This window comes from Pongo abelii, chromosome 21, assembly GCF_028885655.2.
Source record: "Pongo abelii isolate AG06213 chromosome 21, NHGRI_mPonAbe1-v2.0_pri, whole genome shotgun sequence".
Taxonomy (NCBI): domain Eukaryota; kingdom Metazoa; phylum Chordata; class Mammalia; order Primates; family Hominidae; genus Pongo; species Pongo abelii.
Window position 1 is genome coordinate 58,517,824 of NC_072006.2, and position 23,156 is coordinate 58,540,979.

General features: G+C 43.9%; 1 protein-coding gene across 1 annotated transcript; it reads right to left on the bottom strand.

Annotated features, from left to right (window-relative positions):
• Positions 1 to 655: 655 nt before the first annotated feature.
• On the bottom strand, positions 656 to 17,680 carry LOC100457433 (1,25-dihydroxyvitamin D(3) 24-hydroxylase, mitochondrial). The gene is made up of 11 exons (XM_002830437.4): positions 17,013 to 17,680; positions 16,596 to 16,786; positions 15,265 to 15,358; positions 12,874 to 12,970; positions 9,172 to 9,263; positions 7,885 to 7,996; positions 6,151 to 6,296; positions 2,444 to 2,610; positions 1,573 to 1,651; positions 875 to 1,072; positions 656 to 776 (listed from the first exon to the last, which is right to left on the bottom strand). The coding sequence occupies exons 1-11, from the start codon at positions 17,268 to 17,270 to the stop codon at positions 666 to 668; spliced, it is 1,545 nt and encodes a 514-aa protein (XP_002830483.2). The 5' UTR covers positions 17,271 to 17,680; the 3' UTR covers positions 656 to 665.
• Positions 17,681 to 23,156: the final 5,476 nt, after the last annotated feature.

Here is a 23,156-nt window from a genome sequence, read left to right on the forward strand (position 1 = left end):
AACTAAATTCTGCCAACAACCCAAACTAGCAAGAGAATAGATCCTCCTCTAGAGCCTCCAGAAAGAGCCCCGACAACACTATAATTTTAGCCTGGAAGAGCCTCATCAGACTTCTGATCTATAGAACTGTAAGATAATAGATGTGTGTCTTGTAACTCACTAAATTTTAGTAATTTGCGGTGGCGGCAATAGAAAGCTAGGACATCAGCTCACTCATTAGTTTACAAATTGTCTGTGGCTGCTTTCATGCTCCAAGGTAGTATTAAGAGGATGTGACAAAGACTGTATGATCCACAAAACCTAAAATATTTGCCAACCGGCCCTTTACAGAAAAAGTTTGCCAACCCTTACTATTCACATGCAAAAACCATGAACAGCTGCTAGCATTTACTGAACATTTAATTGATGCCAGGCTCAGGAATAAGTATTTGGTATTCATATTAAATTTTTGTGATACACTCTCTTTGGGTCAGCATTTTACAAATGAAAAAATTAAAAAAAAAAAAGGAAGCTGAGAGTTTAGGGAACTGCTCAAGGTCACCCAGCAAGTTAGAGGTGAGCTGGGATTCAAACCCCAGTCTGGCTGACTTCCCAGCGTAGCTCATCCCTCATTCTCACTACCTTGCAGAGGATAATGAACCGCCTAGATGCTCACCTGAGGCATCTTATCGCTGGCAAAACGCGATGGGGAGCTCCCGGCTGGGCACCAGGGTGCCTGAGTGTAGCATCTCAACAGGCTCATTGTCTGTGGCCTGGATGTCATATTTGCAGACAATCTGTAATGCACATGCACACAGAAACAGAATTACCCCTCTCTTCTTCTGCCTTGTGAAATAGCACAGAACATAATTGCAGAAACCGGTAAAGGTTTTACCCAACAAAGAGCCAAATGCAGTTGAAGCTCTGCTAATCGGCGACCAATGCACATTCTTTTTCCAATGCCAAATGGAAGATGCGCAAAAGGATTAATTTTTCCCTTCTCCTGAAGCCAACGTTCAGGTCTAAACTGACTTGAATCTTCAAAATTGTCTTCACTGGATCCCAACACCTGGGTATTTAGCATCAGCACTGTCTAAAAACATGCAGAAACACATAGTATTTAAAATAACCAGAAGAGACCTTTGAATGGCAAAATTTACAAAAGTTGTCACCTTACAAATCAAAAGCCAAATCCACAAATTTATAATAATGATTATTGCCAACATGCATGGAGTGCTTAAAATGTGCCAGGTAATAAACAGGTAAAGGGCTTTAAAATTTGTGCACCGCACTCACAACAACCCTGTGTGGCAGATTCTGTTATTAAACCCCTTTTACAGATGAAGTTGAGGCTCACAGAGATTATGTAACTCACTCAAGGCAACACAGATAAAGGTGAAACTGAATCCAGGTCTCTGTCTCCATAGCCATTAATTCTAATTCTATACTATGCAACATGTCAACTATTCACTACCATCTCTGTATTCCCAAAATGAATATTTTCCAGTACAAAGTCTAGGGAGATCTGATGAATATTTGCAAAGCGTATCTTCCAAGGTTTTGTAAGGTGTAGAATATACAAATTCTACTTACTCCTTTGGGTAAAGCATATTCACCCAGAACTGTTGCCTTGTCAAGAGTCCGAGTTGTAAATGGTACACTCGGCGTAAGCCTGAAAAGATAAAATCAAAGATGTAAAGGTGAGCACAGTCTAAGGTCTCTCTGAAGTGTCAATGGGAATGCAGATTGGATTAAATAAATGCTGCCCAAGTGCATACTCAAAGAGGCAGCACGATCACAGATCTTCCTAAAGAAGTTGTTTTTTTCTTCTCAATAATTGTATCTCTTGTTCCTCTCATCTTCTCGAGTTAGTTAAAACCCCAGTGCAAGGCTGTTTAGTAAGCTGTTAACGTTGGTTTTCTCCATTCACTCCAGACTAAAATGTGTATGTTTCCATGCTAGCCCTTGAAGCGTGATGTTTGTTCTATGTTTCTCCAATCTACTCTTCACAAAGTTGACAGTATCCTTCTAATCCTAAAATGTTGTGAGTTTTGTTTTCCCAAAAGGATGTAAAAAGAATTTCCAAAAAATGTTTTATACCAGAGGCTCAAAAGCAAAGCTTTCTCTATGTCCTATTATATAATAATATAGCTCTTTTGTGAGCTTCCATCTCATAACCTTCAGTCATGCCCCTATCTTAATTAGTGCTTACATCGTTCATTGGAGTAGCAAGATTATTGAATTAAAGGGGAGGGCACTGACTTTCCAAGATTTAATAGAATTTGCCCAAATGATTTAGGAAATGAGTGCCAGAAAAGAAATATGGCTCCAAAGATTTTTTTGCAGTGTGATAATTGTTTCTAGTTAGCTATGGGAAGCTGCCCATGAGTAGGGGACCACTTGTTTTGTGTTTACGAGAACAGTGTTCTAACACATTTATATTGGCTCAGAGATATGCTCTTACCTCATAGATTCTTTCAGACAGGCTTTTAAATACGGCATATTCCTCAAATCTTCTGCCCGTGGCACCTGATTCTCAGGTAATACACTTTGAATTTCCTTAAGAAGTTTTTGTTGCACTTGGGGATTACGGGATAAATTGTAGAGAATCCACATTAGACTGTTTGCTGTCTGCAAGCCAAATGGACATAAACTTGAGTTTTTATAAATAACTGCATTAAACCACTATTAGCTGAAAAAAAGGTGATGCCCACCACCTTATTCTGCAAATGTATCAGCGAAGCTCTTTCACGTGTCCTTATAGCTATGCCTTTAGACAAATCCAATATATAAAAAAGCAGACATTTCATAAAACACATCAATTAAGGATATATTTTAAATTATTTACTGAGGGAATCAAAGTATAATCCTTTAATCAGCTGCTTTAGAACATTTAAATACAGCTTTTTTTTTTTTTTTTTTTTTTTTTTTTTTTTTTGAGATGGAGTCTCACTCTGTCGCCCGGACTGGAGTGCAGTGGCACTATCTCGGCTCACTGCAACCTCCACCTCCTGGGTTCAAGCGATTCTCCTGCCTCAGCCTTCTGAGTAGCTGGGACTACAGGCGTCCACCACCATGCCTGGCTAATTTTTGTATTTTTAGTAGAGATGGGGTTTCACCATGTTGGCCAGGCTGGTCTTGGACTCTTGACCTCAGGTGATCTGCCTGCCTTGGCCTCCCAAATTGCTGGGATTACAGGCGTAAGCCACTGTGCCTGACCTAAAATACAGTTTGACGCAATAATTGTTCGAACACAAATGAGTACATGTAAAATTGGTGAAATGAGAATACTAGTGGGTTAAATCAATGCCAATTTTCAGATTGTGACAACGTTTTCTCATTAGACAGGAGGTTACTATTAGCGGAAAACTGGCTAATGGATGCAAGGGATTCCTCTCTATTTTTTCTTGGAACTGAATGTGAATCTACAATGATCTCAAAATAAACATTTAATTAAAAGTTGCTTGATATAAAAAACATTGATATAAAAATGGAGTAAATAGAGAGGGATGGTGATCCTCAGGGTGTTGCTAATGAGAGGCTTTAAGAGAATGTTATAGTGGAAATGGACAATAAATGGCATTTCTGAAATTTAAAAGTTCCTTTGGCCACACTCTAAAAAGTTAGCACAAAAATAAACAGGCACTACCTACACTCAGGGTTTCAACCACATGTAAACAGCCCTCATACGAGGGTGCCAACACCAAAAATAAGAAATTCAAAAATTGAGTTGAGTACTCCAGCTACAGTTTCTGACAAAGGCCCACACCCTTTTAAGTGGCATCTTTTATTTTCTCTGCACAGGCAATGACTAGAGAAAAAATATTGGTAGAAACAGCCAGTGTAGCTTTAAGCTACATAATATTCACCACTGGTAGTCATATGTATTTATTTTTTAGGCCGTACTTCGCTAATTTAAGCCAAATATTCCCTGAAAATGATCATTGTGTCCACCTCCGCAGACATGAAGACGCTGTTGCTAAGTGCCATGTGCCACTCACACAAATGAGCACCAAGTGCAAGACCATTCAGAGACGATGGTTATTTATTATTTTTGGAAGAAGATGCCTCCAAGGCGGGCTTCTTCATGTCAGCGGACTGGCAGCCTCGGCTGCAAATAAACTGTAGATGCCATTATTATAAGAGTCTAATTTACAAAACAGGAAGAGGGTGTAGCCATCAAATTAGATACACTTTCAAATGGCTCTGATTTTCCAAATGTGACTTTCAGAATAGCCAGGACCAAAAAAGAAACAGATTTAACCATATCAGTGAGTCCCTCACCGCAAGTACCAAATAGAGTTTCCAAAAGGCAGATGACTGTAGCTTTTGACAAAGCCACGTAAGACAGTCTGAGCCTGTAGGGAAAACTGCAGGGGCTAAGCTGCAGCAGCTGATTCGAGGGGAAGTGGCCTGGAAAACCTCAGGGGCACAAACTATCCTTGATTGACCTCCGTGGAACAGACCGAGCTCATTGACTGGCCTGCTGCACCCACTCTCTTGGCTAAGTCCATTCTCCATCTACCAGCCAGAGCCCACTTTTCAAAACATAAATGATCAGGTGATTCCCTTGCTTAAAATGCTGCAAGAGCTTCCCATCACAGGTGCAATCAAATCTAATGCCTTACCCAGGCTGGGCTCACAAGGCTCTGGCTAACATGGCCCATCCAATTCTCCAGTCTCACCTCTGACCACATTTGCTAGTTCTCTAGCTCCATTCCTCTTTCTGCCCCAGGACCTTTGCATGGGCCATTTCCCCTACCTGCAGTGCTCTTCCACCAGGTCTTTTTGTGGCTGGCTCTTCTCATTATTCCAGAGTCAGCTCCAGTACTGTTTTCTCAGAGAGGGTGCCCCTTTAATCATCTCCATCTCTCTATATTACACCATCCTGATGGCATCCTCCACAATCCATACCACTATCTAAAGTGACCACATTTGTTTGTTTACAGGGCTACTATCTGTCTTCCCCACTTGCATACAAGTTCCATGAGAGTGGGAACCGTTGTCTCTGGTTCATGGTGGTCTCTCAAGAACGTGGAACAGTTCCAGACATACAGTAGGCACTCAATAGTTCCTGAATTCCTTCATTTATTCAACAAGTATCTATTAGCCACTACTAGATGCCAAGTAGTGTTCTATGTCCTGGAAATGGCAGTGGACAACCCTAAGCCATTGCCCTCAGAGAGGTCATGTTCCAGTTGAGAAAATAAAAGAATAATGGGTGACATTTTACTTTGATCGCTGGAAGGAGCCACCCAGGGTAAGTAGTTCAATAGGAAAGTGAGCGAGGATGGATTCCCACTTTCAACAGCCTTGTGGAGCATGAGGAGAAATGAGAACCTCGTTATCTCCTGATAGAGAAAACCCTACCTTTACTTCAGGCAAGAAACAGCACAGAAGGGGAAGCACATGGAAAATAAACAACTGCTTTACATTTTGCTTAGAGACTTTAAGGTACATGAAATGTTGGACTTAGGAGGAGATTAGCGTGCGTCACTCCCATCACAGCTTGAACTAGTATCCAAGTCAATTAAACCTACCTGAATGCCTGTGGCAGGATTTGTTTGGGGTTGGTCTCACTTGGTATCTACTATCTCCTAGGGAGTATCAGCTGCATCAGACACAGAATTTTGGTCTTTACAATGAGCTGTTTTGCTTCAGTTAAAATCCACTTGTCCCAGACTCTTTGGGACTTTGTTTACAATTCTAAGCAGATAAAAATATTATTGGCTTGAAAGAGAGTATGCCTTTTTTTTTTTTTTTTTTTTTTTTTACAATAAGTAACAGCCACAATTAGGCACTTTGGGGTAACATGTGCAACCGAACAAGATACTTCCAATTTTGAAAAATCTGGATTCTGTATCTTGCCAGGGCAGGGAACTTTACTGCTCCTGAACTCCCGTAGCAGTTTGCATGGACATCACGGCGCTCATCACATCCTACTCTGGCTTTTTGTCACTGGGGCACACGAAGTCACCTCCTACCCAGTGTTTAAGCACAAAAGGCCGTGCACGGAGGCACCGTGGCATCTAGTATGAGACTTTTCATTTTTGTGGAGTTGGTGCTAGTGAATCCCAGTGAAATGAATGAGACGAATTACTATTTAAAATCTGTCATCTAAAAATTGTACAGAATGTTCATTTAGCAAACTCAAATCCAGCCCACCCTTACCGTTTCCACTGCAGCCAGCTGGAGCTCTGTGACAGCAGCATACAATTCTTTCTTTGAAAGCCGATTCTGGTGATAAATGTCACAAAGGAAATCTGCACTAGACTGCTGAGAATACTTCTCTAACCGGTTGTCGATACAAGATTTGACTATTAGAGCAGAGAAGAAAGAGAGGAAGTCAGTTGAAAATTAGGATGAGGAAAATCACAAAAGAAAACCTCAGTCCAAACTCCTTCTTGCAATATCTAAATAGTCTTTTCAGGAACACTGGCAATTTGTTACACACACTAATTATATTATTGCCTTCTTGTCAAGTTGGCAAGGATTTTTCAATACCCACATGAGCAAGGCTTCTCAAACTTTAATGTGGATAGGAATCACCTAGGCATCTTCTCAAAATGCAGAACCTGAATCAGGGCTTGGGTAGGCCTGGAACTCTGCGTTTCTAATAAGCTTCTAGGTGATGCTGATGCCACTGGGCTGCAGGCCATAGTTTTGAGTAGTAAGAGTTTAGATCTTGGGAGGAAAAAGTGTAAAAGAAGGTAGGATTTGGGTTCACTTTCAGAATCCAACTTGGACCCAGATATTACTAAGCACACATACCCCACATACATACGCACAAGTAGAGTGCCCATCCATGTTGACAATAATGGTAAAAATTTCTAATATTTATAACATAAAATCTAGGCGTGTACCTCCCTCACTATTAAGCAAACAACCACCAGGCTCATTATGTGGTAATAATAATGTTGATCACATATGGCACAGCAGTTAGAGTTCGAGTCCTGGAAGCTCTCTGTCTGGCTTCAAACCTTGGCTTTGCCATCACCTAGCATGCAATCTTGGGAACGTTTGCGAACTTCTATGTGTCTCAGGTACCCATCTCAGGGCTAATAAAAGGACCTACCTTATAGGTATGTTGTGAGGATTAAATAAATGTATAAGTGAACATGCCTAGCATCAAATATTCCCTTTCATCATGTAGCAGAAATAGCTCTAGTCTGCTGAGATACTGTGATATGCCAGGTTTTTATGTTAACTATAATCTGTAGTAGACCCAGAAACAGTTACATTAAGGTAGGTTCTCTTATTACTATTATTAATTATTAGTCCAGTTTACAGACAAGGCAAATGAGGATGAAAAAGTGATTGCACATTTGGCCAAGCCACCACAACCAGTGACAGAGCTGAACTTGAACTCAGGGGTCCCAGACTCTATAAATTTAACTTTTTTATTTTGAGATGGAGTCTCACTCTGCCTCCCAAGATGGAGTACAGTGGCTCAGTCTTGGCTCACTGCAACCTCCGCCTCCCAGGTTCAAGCAATTCTCCTGCCTCAGCCTCCTGAGTAGCTGGGATTACAGGTGCCCACCACCACGCCCAGCTAATTTTTGTATTTGTAGTAGAGACTGGGTTTCACCATGTTGACTGGGCTGATCTCGAATTCCTGGCCTCAAGTGATCTGCTCGCCTGGGCCACCCAAAGTGCTGGGATTACAGGGGTGAGCCACTGCGCCTGGCCAGATTTTACTTTTAACCACTCTTAATTCCCAAAGAAGACTACAGAAAGCTTGTTACTTAGAATTTGTGTATGCCGGGGCAATCCCCAAAACACCTGTGTTTGCAAAACCTAAACGTGGTGATGAGGCTCAGGAGATCACTCCAGACCTTCTCTCTGAAGCTCCAGACACAGGGGTGCTGGGCTGGTTCTGGCTGGATGTGAAGGGCGGCCCTTTACCTGATTTGAAAATGGTGTCCCAGGCCAGAGTGTGGTCCTGCCAGACCTTGGTGTTGAGGCTCTTGTGCAGCTCGACTGGAGTGACCATCATTCTCCCAAACGTGCTCATCATCTGAGAGAAATGCAAATGCCTTTTTATTCTGAATTCTCCTTCTCTCAAAGACAATGTTCGTTCTGGAAGAGGAACATTCTAAACCGCAGCACCCTGCACTTTTTAAAAGGCTGGAATTACAAGGACACCCCCGGCTCTCTCTGCACTGGTCCTGGGAGCAATGCTCGTACCCCACCTCCACCTCCTTTCAATATTGAAGGTAATGTGGGGGATGATTTTCCACTAGATGTGTTTGATAAAAATTGTAATCTTATGACCTAATGGTAAAAAAAAAAAAAGTGGAAAAACCATAACTTTCATATTCACTTCAATTTCTAATAATTTCCAAACTTCAGTGATCTCTAAACCAATTTCACAGCATTTATCCTATCTACACACCACCCAAACTATTCAAAAAGGTAAAATCTGAAAAATTTTGGGCTGTTTTTAAAAAGTATTTTTAATCAACTGATCTTTAATGAAAATAGCTATTTTAACCTTGCCTAAACAAGTAAATAATGGACTTAATGTGCTTCTTTATGTTACGTGCATATATGCAGGGGTCCCCAACCCCCAGGCCATGAACCAGTACTGGTCAGTGGCTTGTTAGGAACTGGGCCGCGCAGCAGGAGGTGATCAATGGGCCAGCAGGTGTTACCACCTGAGCTCTGCCTCCTGTCAGATCAATGGCTGCATTAGATTCTTACAGGAGTGCGAACCTTACTGTGAATTGCCTATGCGAGGGACCTAGGTTCCACACTTCTTATGAGAATCTAATGCCTGATGATCTGTCAGTGTCTCCCATCACCCCCAGATGGGACCTTCTTGTTGCACAAAAACAAGCTCAGGGTTCCCACTGATTCTACATTATGGTGAGTATATAATAATAATAGAAATAAAGTGCACAGTAAATGTAATGCACTTAAATTTTCCTCCCTCCTCTGCCCCACCACCCTGCCTTGTCCATGGAAAAATTGTCTTCTATGAAACTGGTCCCTGGTGCCAAAAAGGTTGGAGACAGCCGCATATATGCACATAAATATACTAAAATATATAATGCACATTAAAATGAACACTTAACTATTGAAATAAAAGATGTGTGTATGCCATTTTTTGGGAAACGCTGTGAAGTTCTGTAAAAATGGATCTGTAAAAACATCAATCAAGAGAACTGCTCTCTTCAAGAGGCTGCTTACTGTTTTGATGGCCACGATGAAGTTCACAGCTTCATCCCCTGCATTCTTCTGGAGAAGCCCAAATCTCTTCTCATACAACACGAGGCAGATACCTATCATTTAAAATAATCATCACTTTACACAAACAGCAATGCTGGAGTCTATGTTTAGCTGGTTATTAAAGACTCAATTCTATGCCTCTTAAAAGTGTGGGATTTTCTGATAAAAGGCAACAGTCCAAGAATATTGAGGAAAAGCAGAGTCTGAGAGAAAGGGGACACAATCACTTTCTTTTTCTAGAAATTATCTCCGGGTCCAGTGACTCATCACCTTAGAATGTCATGATCAGAGATCCACTGTCCTGAGTCATGTAAGTCACACAGGAGATCCAGGGGCCCTAGCAAAGGTGCTGCAGGGTCAGATCTGCGCTATGCCTCTCACTCAGCTGTGTTTTTAGAGTTACTTATTGGATTCTATCGCCTGACATAATGAATTGGAAGCCATTCACCAGAGGAAGAGAAGGGAAGGGAATAATTATGTTCTAAACACCCATTATGTGCCAGGTACTGGGCTAGCACTTCATATAGGGTTTTTTTTCTTCCATGTCATCATTTTATTTAGAAGGAACTTTTTTAAAAAATAAAATCTCAACTCTTCATTTCAAAATTTTTACCTACAGAAAAGTTGAAGGAATGGTAAAATGAATACCTGTATCCCCTGAACTCATCAACATCTTGCTGCCATTTCTTTCTTTTTGTGTGTATGTATGCATGGCTGTGTGTGCTGAACCATCTGAAAATAATTTTGAGCTCTCAGGACACTTCATCGTTAAATACTTTAGCAGTAATGTCCTAAGAATAAAGCATTCTCCTACATAACCACAATGTCATTAACATCCCTAAGAACCTTAGCGACCATTCCATAAAAAATCTACTGTGTCCCATTTTAAAATGTTCCCCACTGTCCTAAAAATTATCTCTTGTAACCTTTTTTTAAAAAAAGGACACAGGGCTGAGCATGGTGGTTCACACCTGTAATCCCAACACTTTAGGAGGCTCGGGCAGGCAGACTGCTTGAGCCCAGGAGTTCGAGAACAGCCTGGGCAACATGGCAAAACCCTGTCTCTACAAAAAAATAAAAATAAAAAAATTATCCAGGCATGGCTACATGTGCCTGTAGTTCCAGCTTCTCTGGAGGCTGAGGTGAGAGGATCTCTTGGGCCCAGGAGGCCGAGGTTGCAGTGGGCCGAGATCGTACCACTGGCCACTGCACCCTAGCCTGGGTGACACAGTCTGGAAAAAAAAAATTATACAGGATTACTGCAACCACCTTTTTAGTGGTGGATAATTGGCTCTTGACTTATAAAGTAGGAAACTAGCATTAAAAAGGTAAACAACTGCCCTAAAATCATAAATCTGAGGAGTGAGAGTCAATTAGCTTAGTCAGCACCCGCTCACAGCTTTTCCAACTACATCCATGTTTTCCAAACTCTACTCATTTCTTCCCAACCTTTCAAGGTTTCCCCGTATTTGTGTTCCACAGTGGTTGGCAGGTACACCACTGGGAATATGTGAGATAGCTCTGGATGGTACATGAACTTTAAAAATAATTAGTTACTCTGCTGGGCACAATGGCTCATGCCTGTAATCCCAGCACTCTCAGAGGTCGAGGCAGGAGCATCATCTGAGGTCAGGAGTTTGAGACCAACCGGTGGCAAAACCCCATCTCTACTAAAAAACACAAAAGTTAGCCAGGCATGGTATCTCACGCCTGTAATCCCAGCACTTTGGGAGGCCAAGGTAAGTGGATCTCCTGAGGTCAGCAGTTCGAGACCAGCCTGGCCAACATGGTGAAACCCCATCTGTACTAAAAAATACAAAAAATCAGCCAGGCATGGTGGTGTGCACCTGTAGTCCCAGCTGCTCAGGAGGCTGAGGCAGGAGAATCGCTTGAACCCAGGAGGCGGAGGTTGCAGTGAGCTGAGATCACGCCACTGCACTCCAGCCTGGGGGCAGAGTGAGAGTCTGTCTCAAATAAGTAATAAAAAAAGTTAATTATTTTCATATTTATCTATTTATGGCAATATTTCTGACCTTGAATTTATGGAAGTGTTATAGTTTTTCCTTCTATCCTTCCCATCAGCAGCCACAGTGATCCTCCCAGCAAATCTGCCCATATCACACTGCTGCTGAATACACTCCCACAGCTCCCAGTTACTTACAGGCTCAAATTCAAACTCCCGCCCATACAGCCTCCCATGAGCTGGCTGCCGGCCCTCTCCCAGCCTGTTACAGGATATGCTTGTCATTCTGCACTTCTTCTGCAGGGACACTCTCCTTCCTCCCTTTTCACCTGGTGAACTCCTACTCAACCATCAGGTCTTAGCTGAGGGGCACCATCTCTGTGAAGCGACCCCTGGCCGTGTCGGGCTTAGGTGGCCCTCTCAGATTCTCCCACAGCCCGGAATGTCCTCAGCCAGGCTCTCTCCCACCTGATCACAGCTGCCTGCTCTCCTCCTGCACCCCCATGGGCAGTGAGCTTTGCCCTTTATTTCCAGAGTAATCTTTGAAGAAAGCAGTCATGTCCTCCCTCCCTTACTTGCCCCATCTGAGTCAGATGAGGGGTAAAGTCTTGCCAGGACCTATGAGCTGTGCCCTGTTGGACACCTGCCTTCTTTTTGACCTCGTCTCCTTTGACAGGCTCCCCTTCCTCCCGGCTTGTTCATCGTGATCCACTCACACCAGCAACTTGAAGTTCCTCAAACATGGCGCTCATGCTTCCACCTCCTGGCATTTGCACTTCCTGTCTCTGCTGCCTGGAACAATCCTCCACAGGTACCCTCATGATTTGCTCCTTCCCTTCCTTTAGGACTTACCTCAAATGTCTCCTTACTAAAAAGGACTTGCCCCTCTTTCATTCTTTCACGTTATTTCTTTCTCTCTTTCTTTTCTTTTTTCTTTCCTTTCTCTTTTCCTTTTCCTTCCTTCCTTCCTTCCTTCCTTCCGTCCTTCCTTCTTCCTTTCTTTCTCTGTCTCTCTTTCTTTCTTGAGACGGGGTCTCACACTGTCACCCAGACTGCAATGCAGTGGTGCAATCATGGCTCACTTCAGCTTCAACATCCCGGGGTCAAGCAATCGTCCCACCTCAGCCTCCCAAGTAGTTGGGACTACTGGCATGTGCCACCAACCCTGACTAATTTTTGTATTTTTTGTAGAGACAAGGTTTTGCTGTGTTGCCCAAGCTGGTCTCAGATTCCTGGGCTGTCCTCAAGCGATCTGCCCACCTCAGCCTCCCAAAGTCCTGGGATTACAGGCATGAGCCACCGTGCCTGCCTTTCATGTTCTTTCTTAACTCCCTTTCTCTTTTCCTTTACTCTTTGGAAGAGTTTATTTTAAAACGTGTTTACTTGTTGATTATCACCTTGTCTAGCATATAAGCTCCCCAAGGGCAGGGGGGTTATGCGTTTCATTGATTGTCATATCCCTAGTAACTAGCACAGTGCCAGACACACAGCAAGTGTTCAACAAATGTTTGTTGTATGACTCATTGACAATCCATAGTTCAAAGCATAACTTAAGCACCTAAAAGAAGCATTAAAAGGGTTGCTCTGGCCTTTCCCTAGGCAGCAATAATGCCTGTTTACAAAAGAGTTGTTAGAAGAGCCATGTTTTATCTGCAAAATCACCTGCAAAGTCAATGAGCAAGACTGTGATGACAACTTACTTTCAAACGACCATTTGTTCAGTTCGCTGTACAAGTCTTCAATGTGGCCTCTTTCATCACAGAGCTCATCTATTCTGCCCATAAAATCAGCCAAGACCTTCCAAGAAAACAACCACAAAAGACACATTTTAAAGCCGTTGAAGGAAAACAAAACTTAAAACTCACTGAGCTAACTTCAGGTCTTGCTACATCGCATATTCACTGGCCATAATGTTATTCATCCTGAAGTCACACTAATTATATATTCTCCCTGGGAACCCACCTCATCCTCTAATGACCTTGTCCTGGGTTATTTCCTGAGCTTTTCCTGAAGCCACCCTGAAGCTTAAGTTTCAGCTTTTGATCTAAAAATAATTCTGGCAATTTAAGAAAAGGAAAACTTTTTTTTTTCTAATCAGAATGGGGGAATAAACCATAAAGGAATCAGCTAACTGTCCCTGTTGGCCCAGCATCTCAAGGATTGTGATGCAGCAGCTATCCTGAGGTGTGCCCTTCCACATCTGGGCAAGCAAACGTCTCTTTATTGGTTGGTGGTTATGTTAAGCATGTTGAACTTGGAACCAGAAGATCTACCAATTCTGGACACAGCTCCTTCCCTAAGTAGTCTATGACCTTGGGAAAGTCACATAAGACCTTTGGATGCCAGTTTCATAAACCAGAGTTTTCAATAACTAATTCCTCACATTTAATGAGGTCCATATGGTACCAAACACTGTACGAAGTGTATTGGTTGATCCTCTGACAACCAAGTAGTAGTAGGTACTGTCATTACTCATTTCCCACATAATAGATGAGAAAGCTGAGGCTTAAAGAGGCCAAGTCACTCACTTATGCACACAGAGCTGATAAGCTGCCATCCTGGACCCTGCTATGAGCTGGTGTGACCGTAAAGTCCACATGTGTGGATTTAGTTTGCATGTTTAATTTGCCCACGTAGTGCATTTAAAAGTTCTTTGAATTTGTTACCATTAAAAAAACAAGAGGTTTCAAGAAAATATGGCACATATACACCATGGAATACTATGCAGCCATAAAAAATGATGAGTTCATGTCCTTTGTAGGGACATGGATGAAATTGGAAATCATCATTTTCAGTAAACTATCGCAAGGACAGAAAACCAAACACCGCATGTTCTCACTCATAGGTGGGAATTGAACAATGAGAACACATGGACACAGGAAGGGGAACATCACACTCTGGGGACTGTTGTGGGGTGGGGGAAGGGGGGAGGGATAGCATTAGCAGATGTACCTAATGCTAAATGACGTGTTAATGGGTGCAGCACACCAACATGGCACATGTATACGTATGTAACTAACTTGCACATTGTGCACATGTACCCTAAAACTTAAAGTATAATAAAAAAAGATAAAAAAAAACAAAAAAACAAGAGGTTTCATATGAACATATGGATTTACCACTACTAGTTTAAAAATGTAAATAATAATTATGAGACTTGGTGACACGAGGTCTGCATTCCGACATGGCATTCGTTTGCTGGAACTGGGGCTGCTGTCCCTCCTAGTAGGGGCATGCACTATCATGTTTCCTGAAATTTTTACTGGGTCTGCCTCATTATTTTATATTAGTCATGTGGCCCCTGGAAGCTTCTGAGTTTGCAATCCTTCACCTATATGATCCCATCTGGGGACACGTCCAGTTCAAAATAAACATCCAAAGTGAACAGAAGTAAAAAGAGATTACTTTATGCTTAAAACTCCCTTTGACTCCATGCTGGCTAAGGGATAATGTCCAAATACTTCAGTATAATACAAAAATATTGTTAAGACCTATCCAGTATCATTTCAGAGAAAGCCTCACATCAGCTACACTAAATGACTGATTCTCTGAACACACCATGTCATTTCATGCCTCCCTGTTTTCAGAAGGCTACTCTGTCTGCCTTAATGCCTTCCCCCACCTTCTCTGCTTTCAGACTCCTCCTGCAAAACCCAGCTCAAATATCACTACTTAAGAACTTTACGAGGTTATCTCATTTAATTCTCACAGCAAACCCGTGGGGGTGGGTACTGTTACTCCCATTTTGTAGATGGGAAAACTGAGGCTTAGGGAAGGTAAATGGTATAGCCAGGTCTCATAGCCAGGGAGTGGAAAGCTGGGGTTCAAATCCAAGGCTGTAGAATACCAAAGTCCATGCTCTCCATTGCTCCCTCATTGTGACATGACTTTAAAAGAGGGTGGAGGAGGGAGAAATAAGGGTTTGGTGGGGAGGAGGTTGTAGGAAGGAATGGAGAGAAAGAGAAGACCCCCACTTTGAAACACCCGAATTGCATTCTTTTTTCCTTTGTACTTTGTAGCTGTGACTTGAAGCTCCACCAATATCCCTATGTCCCCACGAGCCCCAGGAAAGCTGGCCCCAGCCTACAAACCTCATTGATTTTGTTGTCCAGCTTCATCACTTCCACTGGTTTCATTAGTTTCTTTTGAAAGGCACTCCGGACCCGCTGCCAGTCTTCCCCTTCCCTGTGAGAGAAGCAGGAATACATTTAGAGCACACTGAAGAGAAAAGAAGGGAGATGCAGAAATACCTCCAGCTGCAACTTCAGGAACCATAAAATCAAACACTGAGAATCGTGCCAAGAAATAGCCAGAGAATATTAGCATCAGAATATTTGGGATAAAATAGTGATCATCTTTTGACAATAGTTTGACAATAGGATGAAAAAAGCACCTTTCCTCCTAGTCAAGGATTGCACCAGAAAGTTGAAGTCCAGATAATTTGGGTTCAGAGATTTTGAGGTGTCCTTGCAGGGAGTGGGGCTGGGAGGCCTGGGGCCAATTCCTAGCGGTAAAAGGGGGCATGTGAACACCCCATCACCAGCAACTCAGATCTGTTTGAGGGAAGAATCTTGTCTTCTTTTAACTCATTGGTGTGGGCTTCATATTTACAAAATATCTCAGATTTAGAATTTTGCCATCGCCTCCAAATAATAACATACAGCCAGAGAGTCACTGGAGTAATAAAAAGCCTTTTGCGATCGTGCACTTGTATGCACCTGCCCCATAGCAGACCACACAGCCTGTGATGCACCGTGCATTAATAGGGTTTTTAATTCCAGTCATTATATCCTGGAAAATATAACTATTAGGCATGACAGTTCGGGGGTAAATAAAGGTGCTAACTTGTTAAATGCTAACAACTAAAAAGCAGAAGAATCACATCCCATCGTAGCATTTATCGACCTAAAACACAACTTTGATATCCCTCCTTATTCCACATTTACAAGTAGAAATAAGGCATGTCCCCCAATCCTCTGCAGAAAATGTCACTGTAAAAAGCAAAAGAGGCTAACTCTTGGCTTTTGAGCTTACAAGGTGTTTCAGGGAGTTTTAAGGGATAATTTTGTTTGTATAAGATGTTTGCCTGGTACGCTGACTTCAGAACCACATCCTGCCCAAGAGTCTGAACACCACAGTTTGTACAACCCTGTTTTGGCGTTTCTTTGATGGGAGGGTGTGGCCCTGCCCTGTTGCCAGAGAGAACGCAGGTGCCTGGTGCACAGCACAGCTTTTCCATGGACCGACTCTAATCTGTGCAAGAGCTCAGGGTTGCAATGGCACGGGAGAGGGGCTTTGGTATCCGCCCTACATAAGAAGCTTCCAACCCCAGGGAACTCTAACTCCGCCTCTTCACAATTTCCAGGCGCCGTCAAGCTCATCAGGTCTGGCCGCATGCCCAGGTCCCTCGGATTGGACTCACAGGATCAGCAGCCCGTAGCCTTCTTTGCGGTAGTCGCGATAGGCCTTCCACGGTTTGATCTCCAGCCGCTGCGGGTACGCGCTCTCGGTGCGGTACAGTGCTTCCAGCAGGCATGGCGAGCCCAGGTGCACCGACTCAAAGGAACCCAACTTCATGCGGAAAATCTTGCCGTACTTTTTGTGGTACTCCACCTGCAGCGGGCGGGGCACAACGCGGTGTCAGCGCGCATCCTCCGCCGTGCCCGAAGCGCTTTCCCTCCTCCCGCCTCCTTCCTCCTCGGGGACCGGGGACCCTAGCTGCCCAGACGCCGAAGCGCACCGTGCGCCCCAGGCGCGCACGTCGGGGAGGGTTTGGAGCGCCACTGGGAGGGCGGAAGAGGGAGGAGAAAGAGAGTCAGGGGTGCGAAAAGGTGTTTACCAGGGTGTCGTGCTGTTTCTTGAGCCCCCCTTTCCAGAGAATCTGCAGCAGGCTGCCCAGCAGTGGCCAGCTGGTGGGGCCCGGCAGGGCGGCTGCGTTCTGAGTCTCGCCACCAGCTGTCAGCGGGCAGACTGGCACCTCTCGCGGCTGAGGGGACGTGTACGCCGTAGATGTCACCGGTCTCGGGGGCTGTCTCGGACTGCGCAGCTGCTTCAGGAAGGCGGCAAGCGAGCGGTTCTTGCTGATGGGGGAGCTCATGGCAGCGGGGAATACCGGAGCGCAGGAAAGCAGGGGGACGGGGTGGGGCGAGGTTGGTACGAGGCGCTGGTGGGGGTCGGGGCTTAACGATTCTGGGAAAGGGAAGCAAAGAGGGCCAGCTGGTGTGATGGAGCGGGGTGAGGCGGGACAGGCAGCAGAAAGGACCTCGGCGAGGATGCTCGACGCTGCACCACGCGACAGCCTGAGAGCGTTGGTGCCTCCTTGCGCCGGCCGCAGGGGCTGGAAGAGGGCGGCCGGTGTCTGGGGACCTCTTGAAAAGGGAAAGCTGGGAGTCCTCCTGTTGGTCCGCAAGGCTGACCTCCAGGGTCTGACTGGAGCCACGGGGAGGAGGTGTCAAGGAGGGTAGATGAGATGCTGCTGGCGCCGCGTTTCCTCCTGTCCCTCTCCATGTTCCTATGCCCAGGGACCATGCATTTATGGAGACAGAGCATGCCCTGGGTGGCCAATGAGCACGCAGAGGAGGGCGGAGTGGCCCCCGGCTGGCCAGGCTCCGAGGGACGCGGGACCCAGGGGAGGGGGGTGGAAGGAGGATGGAGTCAGCGAGGTGAGCGAGGACGTCCGGGCCTCGGGTGACCGGGGCTCTGTTCTCTGGGCGCGGGAGGTGGGGTGGGGTGGCAGACTCCACCCCGGAGATAACCCCCAGGAAGGCATGCGAAGCCCGGAGTTCACCGGGTGTGCGCCGAACGCACCTCCCCGCCCTCCCCCGGCGGGCAGGAGCCTGCCGCGGCGGCCGTGGATGCTGCCCGGCGCTTGCATAATCGCGATGCCGGGCTGGCGAGGTCCCGAGTGCGGGCCCAGAAAAGCTGCCAGCGTCTGCCAGGGGCCCGGGGAGCCCGCACGCCTCCCGGGGAGCCAGATCCCCCCAGCCTGGACTGAAGTGTTTGTTTTTTTTTTCCTTTTTTTGGGGGGAGGAAGTTTGGCTTTCTGCGCCTCCCAGGGTGGGGAGGATTTGAGTCTTACTGAAATGCACCAAAAGAGGAGACTTTCTTAACTTGAGCAAGAAGGGGAGTTTGTAGAATTTCCTTCCTGCTGTTTCATGTTTGATTGTTTTGCAGATTAAATGAATTAATGCACGTAAAGCGGCAACAACGAAGCCTGGTCCATAGTCAACAGTCAATAAAAATTAGTTGCTGTTGTTACTTCTTTAGGAAGTTAGGAAATGCGCCTTGAGGGCGTGGCTTGCACCAACGATGCTTGAATTCAGGCTGGGCCACCTCCCTATGTCCACCGCCCGCCTCTGTGCTTGTACAACGACTACCTTGTGCAAAGGAGGGGCACACAGAGCTTGAAACCACCGCCCCCAATACTACTCCCCTCCCCCAAGGTGCGTCCTAGGCAGGTCCAGTGACAAACATACACAATTTCTAGAGTTATCGCGGCCGGCAAGAGTAGAACTCGCTTTGCTAATTCAGGAAGGGAAGTTGGAGATTTTTGTTGATTGTTTTAAAGTGGCTCGAATCCTTTCAACCTGATCCAATACAAAACTACCACCAGCCAGGGAGGAGCGGAGGGACATTCTGTTTCCTCGCCCTGCTTTTCAGTCACGAGTCTCAGTCATTTTTGCCCCGAGTGTTGGCAAATCCTTCCCTGGTAAATTCTTTAGTAAGCCTCTAGTTTGTTTCTTAAAAATCTTTTGCAGTCCAACTTGAGCTTTAATACCATCATTTCTGATTTGTCTGGAGGGGCTAATGACTGTTTATGTTAATAAAAATAATAGCTATTGATATATACTAAATTTTATGAATCTTATACATATTTTTATATACATTATATGGTATATATGATACAGCATACACTATGGATTATGTTATATGCAATACACACTAAATATACATAATATAGTATAGATTGCATACAGTATGTAGATTCCATATGTTATATAATATTCTCATGAAAGCTTTCTAGGGCTTATGATAAGTCAGGCACTGAGCTAGACATTTTACATCATTTTTTCCATTTAGTTCTCATCTCAGCCCAATGTCAATAAAATGAAATAAAATAAAAAACGAAAAAAAATTAAAGACAAACAAACAAAAAAACCCTTGACTCTTACAGAGCTAAATAATTTGCCCAGTGTCACAGACCTTACTATTGGCTCAGGTGGGATTCAGACCCAATATTTTCTGATTCTAGGCTGGGCCCTAAATAATACACCCACATACATCATGCTGTGTTGTGTCACTTTTTCTTAAACCAGAGTGTCTCAGAATATTGGAAGTATTTCTTAAATGAGAATTATCACCAAGAGGAAAGTGGGTGGGATCAGAATGCCTACCATGTCAGTATGTGTGGGGCAGTGTGAGGCAAACGTTTTATGTGCTGACAGTGGTGAAAAAGAATAGCTCTGGCTGAGTGTGGTGGCTCATGCCTGTAATCCCAGCACTTTGGGAGGCCGAGGCGGGCGGATCACCTGAGGTCAGGAGTTCGAGACCAGCCTGGCCAATATGGTGAAAGCCCATCTCTACCAAAAATACAAAAATTAGCCGGGTGTGGTGGTGCACGCCTGTAATCCCAGCTACTCAGCAGGCTGAGGCAGGAGAATCGCTTGAACCCGGGAGGCGGAGGTTACAGTGAGCGGAGATCGCGCCACTGTACTCCAGCCTGGGCAACAGAGTAAGACTCTGTCAAAAAAAAAAAAAAAAAAAAGCTCTAAACAGAAGGTCTATGTTTCTCACCACTGAGTACCTTGATTCTGGTGAGGTGCTTGGACACAGTGAATGGTCTATTGTTATTTCAACTACTGAGTAATTTTCCCAATTATTCTTTCTTTTCCTTCTCTTTTGGCAGGTATGCACAAGGAGAAGAGGAAATGAGTTCAGATTTGCTAGGTTTTTCTAAGAGTTTCATGCTATACTGCTTTATATACTCTAAAGAGATATTTAAATGTATGGGCAATCATTGATTACATGATAGCCAAAAAGAAAATTCCTATTTCTTTTTGGGTATTGGTTTCTTTTGGGATATTGGTTTCTCATGTTCAATGGAGAAATTCCCCAGTAATTTTTAGACTGGATTGCAGAGGAAAGCAAGACTAGTTCTTTGAAACTTCATTGACCCCAATACATACCTGTCCTTAAGAAGTATGGTTAAATTCAAAATGACTATTTTTGATCCCGCTTCCAGGAATTCACTATTCCTCATTTGTCCTCATCCTTCACTCACTACTTAGCCTCTATGAGTCATCCGGACAGGGATCTTGTCAGGAATTACTAATGAGAGATCTTGAAATGCCTCATAAATGCCTGCCATCATTACTGAGACAGGCCCAGGCCCTCTGTTTTGTTCTGGGAAATCTTACCAAGTCCTGGAATGGATAATTAGACTTCAGCCCTCATACCAAGGAACCACCCATGACAACATGTGTGTGTGAGTTCACACACCTGTGTACACATGTATAATGAGGGTGGGGTGGAGGAGCCTGTAGGAGTTCAAGAGCTGGTTTCTCTGCACTGGAAAATATAAAACACTTTCAAGTATATGCAATAGTAATATAGTTTTGTGCTTAAAACTGCTTAGGCCTGGCATGATGGCTCACGCCTATAATGGAAGGGTGAGGCAGGCGGATCACTTGAGGTCAGGAGTTCAAGACCAGCCTGGCCAACATGGTGAAACCCTGTCTCTACTAAAAAATACAAAAATTAGCCAGATGTTGTGGCAGATGCCTGTAATCCCAGCTACATGAGAGGCTAAGGCAGGAGAATTGCTTGAACCCGGGAGGTGAAGGTTGCAGTGAGCTGAGATCATGCCACTGCACTCCATCCTGGGTGACAGAGCAAGACTCCATCTCAAAAAAATAAACACAAAAAACTTTGGCAAAACTGGGGCATGAGTACTAGATCCACTTTCTGATTGTGGAAACCTGGAGGACTTACTTGCCACATTTGTTAAATGGACAGTGTTGGTTCCAACATCACAGTAAAGTTCAAGCTTCATGGAAGCAGGAGTAGTAATAATAGCCAATTTCATGGGGTTGCTGTGAGAACACTGCAAATAAAATTCCTAGCACAGTCAAGTGCCCAGCAAATATGACCTTGTAGCATTACTGTATTGCATCAGAAGGGAGGCAGTTTAGATGTCTCTGACTCAAGAAACTGTATACTTGAATAAAGCCAAAGGAAGATTAGCAGTGAAATGCTGGTGAATTCAAATCCCAGCTCAGCCACTGAGCAGCTAGAAAAACCAGGGACAATTTACTTGTCTCTCTCTCAGCCTTAGTTTCCTCTTCTCAAAAGTGGTGATCAGGACGGGTGCAGTGGCTCACACCTGTATTCTCAGCACTTTGGGAGGCCAAGGCAGGTGGATCACCTGAGGTCAGAGTTCGAGACCAACCTGGCCAATATGGCGAAATCCCATCTCTACTAAAAATACAAAAATTAGCTGGGCATGGTGGTAGGTGCCTGTAATTCCAGCTGCTTGGTAGGCTGAAGCAGGAGAATCACTTGAACCTGGGAGGTAGAGGTTGCAGTGAGCCGAGATAGCGCCACTGCACTCTAGTCTGAGCGACAGAGTGAGACTCCATCTCAAAAAAAAAAAAAAAACTGGTGATCATGGTAGTTTCCACTCCATAGGGTTTTTCTGAGGATGACAAAGCACTGAAAGTCCCTAGCGCACGTGCTCACTATTAATGTCATTAAAAACTACAGGAACTGGGCTCTCAAATAATTAAGGTCATAATCTTTATTACATGTGTCTTGGAGTTCTTTGCCCAATTAGACAAACCTTCTTGAAATTATAGGCATTGTTTTTTTGTCTTTGTTTTTGTTTCTCCTAAAGCAGATGACACAGCGCTGTTTATGTTGGCCAGCACCCAATAAGCAAATAATGGGAAATTGATTATTGATTATTTCCTCATTCCCAAGTGAAAAGGAGAAAGGTTAATATCAATGTATTCTTTGTTTTCTGAGGAAATCATTGGGAATCCTGGAGGGCTTTATGTGTGGGTCATATAGAAAATAGTTCGATATGACAAAAACAATAGTTTTGGTCTCAAAAGCTTGGGCTGAAACCATGGCTCCACCACTCATTAGCTGTGTGATCTTGGGCAAGTTATTTAACTTCTCTGAGTCTAGTTTCCTTAATGGTAAAATTGGAGGTTACTATACCTGTGTCTCAGGAAGGTCAAGATAAATACTAAAAATATTAGGCAAAACACAACCATTGTCTTCACTAAAATCTGTTTGGCCTCTGTACTTGCTTGATAATTTCTGAGTAGAATTCAGGCATGTTGGTAAATTAAAGTTATATTACAGGTATGGAAAAATGGACCTTAAGTGCTTTAAAATGCAGTTCTGGGTGGGGCGGGGTTGGGGGGGAGCTTTTCAACAGATTTATCACTAAAAGAGCTGCTTTATTGCAAAGGAGATGAGAAATACAGTATGCACACTGAAGTTTATGAATCATTCCACCATTGCTACAAATTATAACTTATTAAGGAACTACTATGTGTGTGGCAGACATTTTGCTGTCTCCACCCACACAACAGCACTGTAAGGTAAGTTTTGTTATTTTCCATTTTATAATGACAAAACCTCACTTTCTTCCAGAGTTTAAGCCAGACCTGGGTTGAATCTACCCTGTTACATTATTACCGTTGTTACCTTGTCCTCATCTATAAAATAGAAATCATAACAGTGTCTCTTACATATTATTATAGTATTATAATTATAATAATATTATATAGTTACTGCCCTGTAACTTAAAAGTCTAGCTTGCTTCAAGATGCCAGCTTCCTGAGGACAGGAAGACTGTCTGTCTTATCCTCTGCTGGATTCCTAGCACCCTATAGCTATGCCCAGATCAGTTTAGGTATACTCAATAAATGTTTGTCAAATAATACTATTGCAAAAATAACAGCAATTAAGTGCC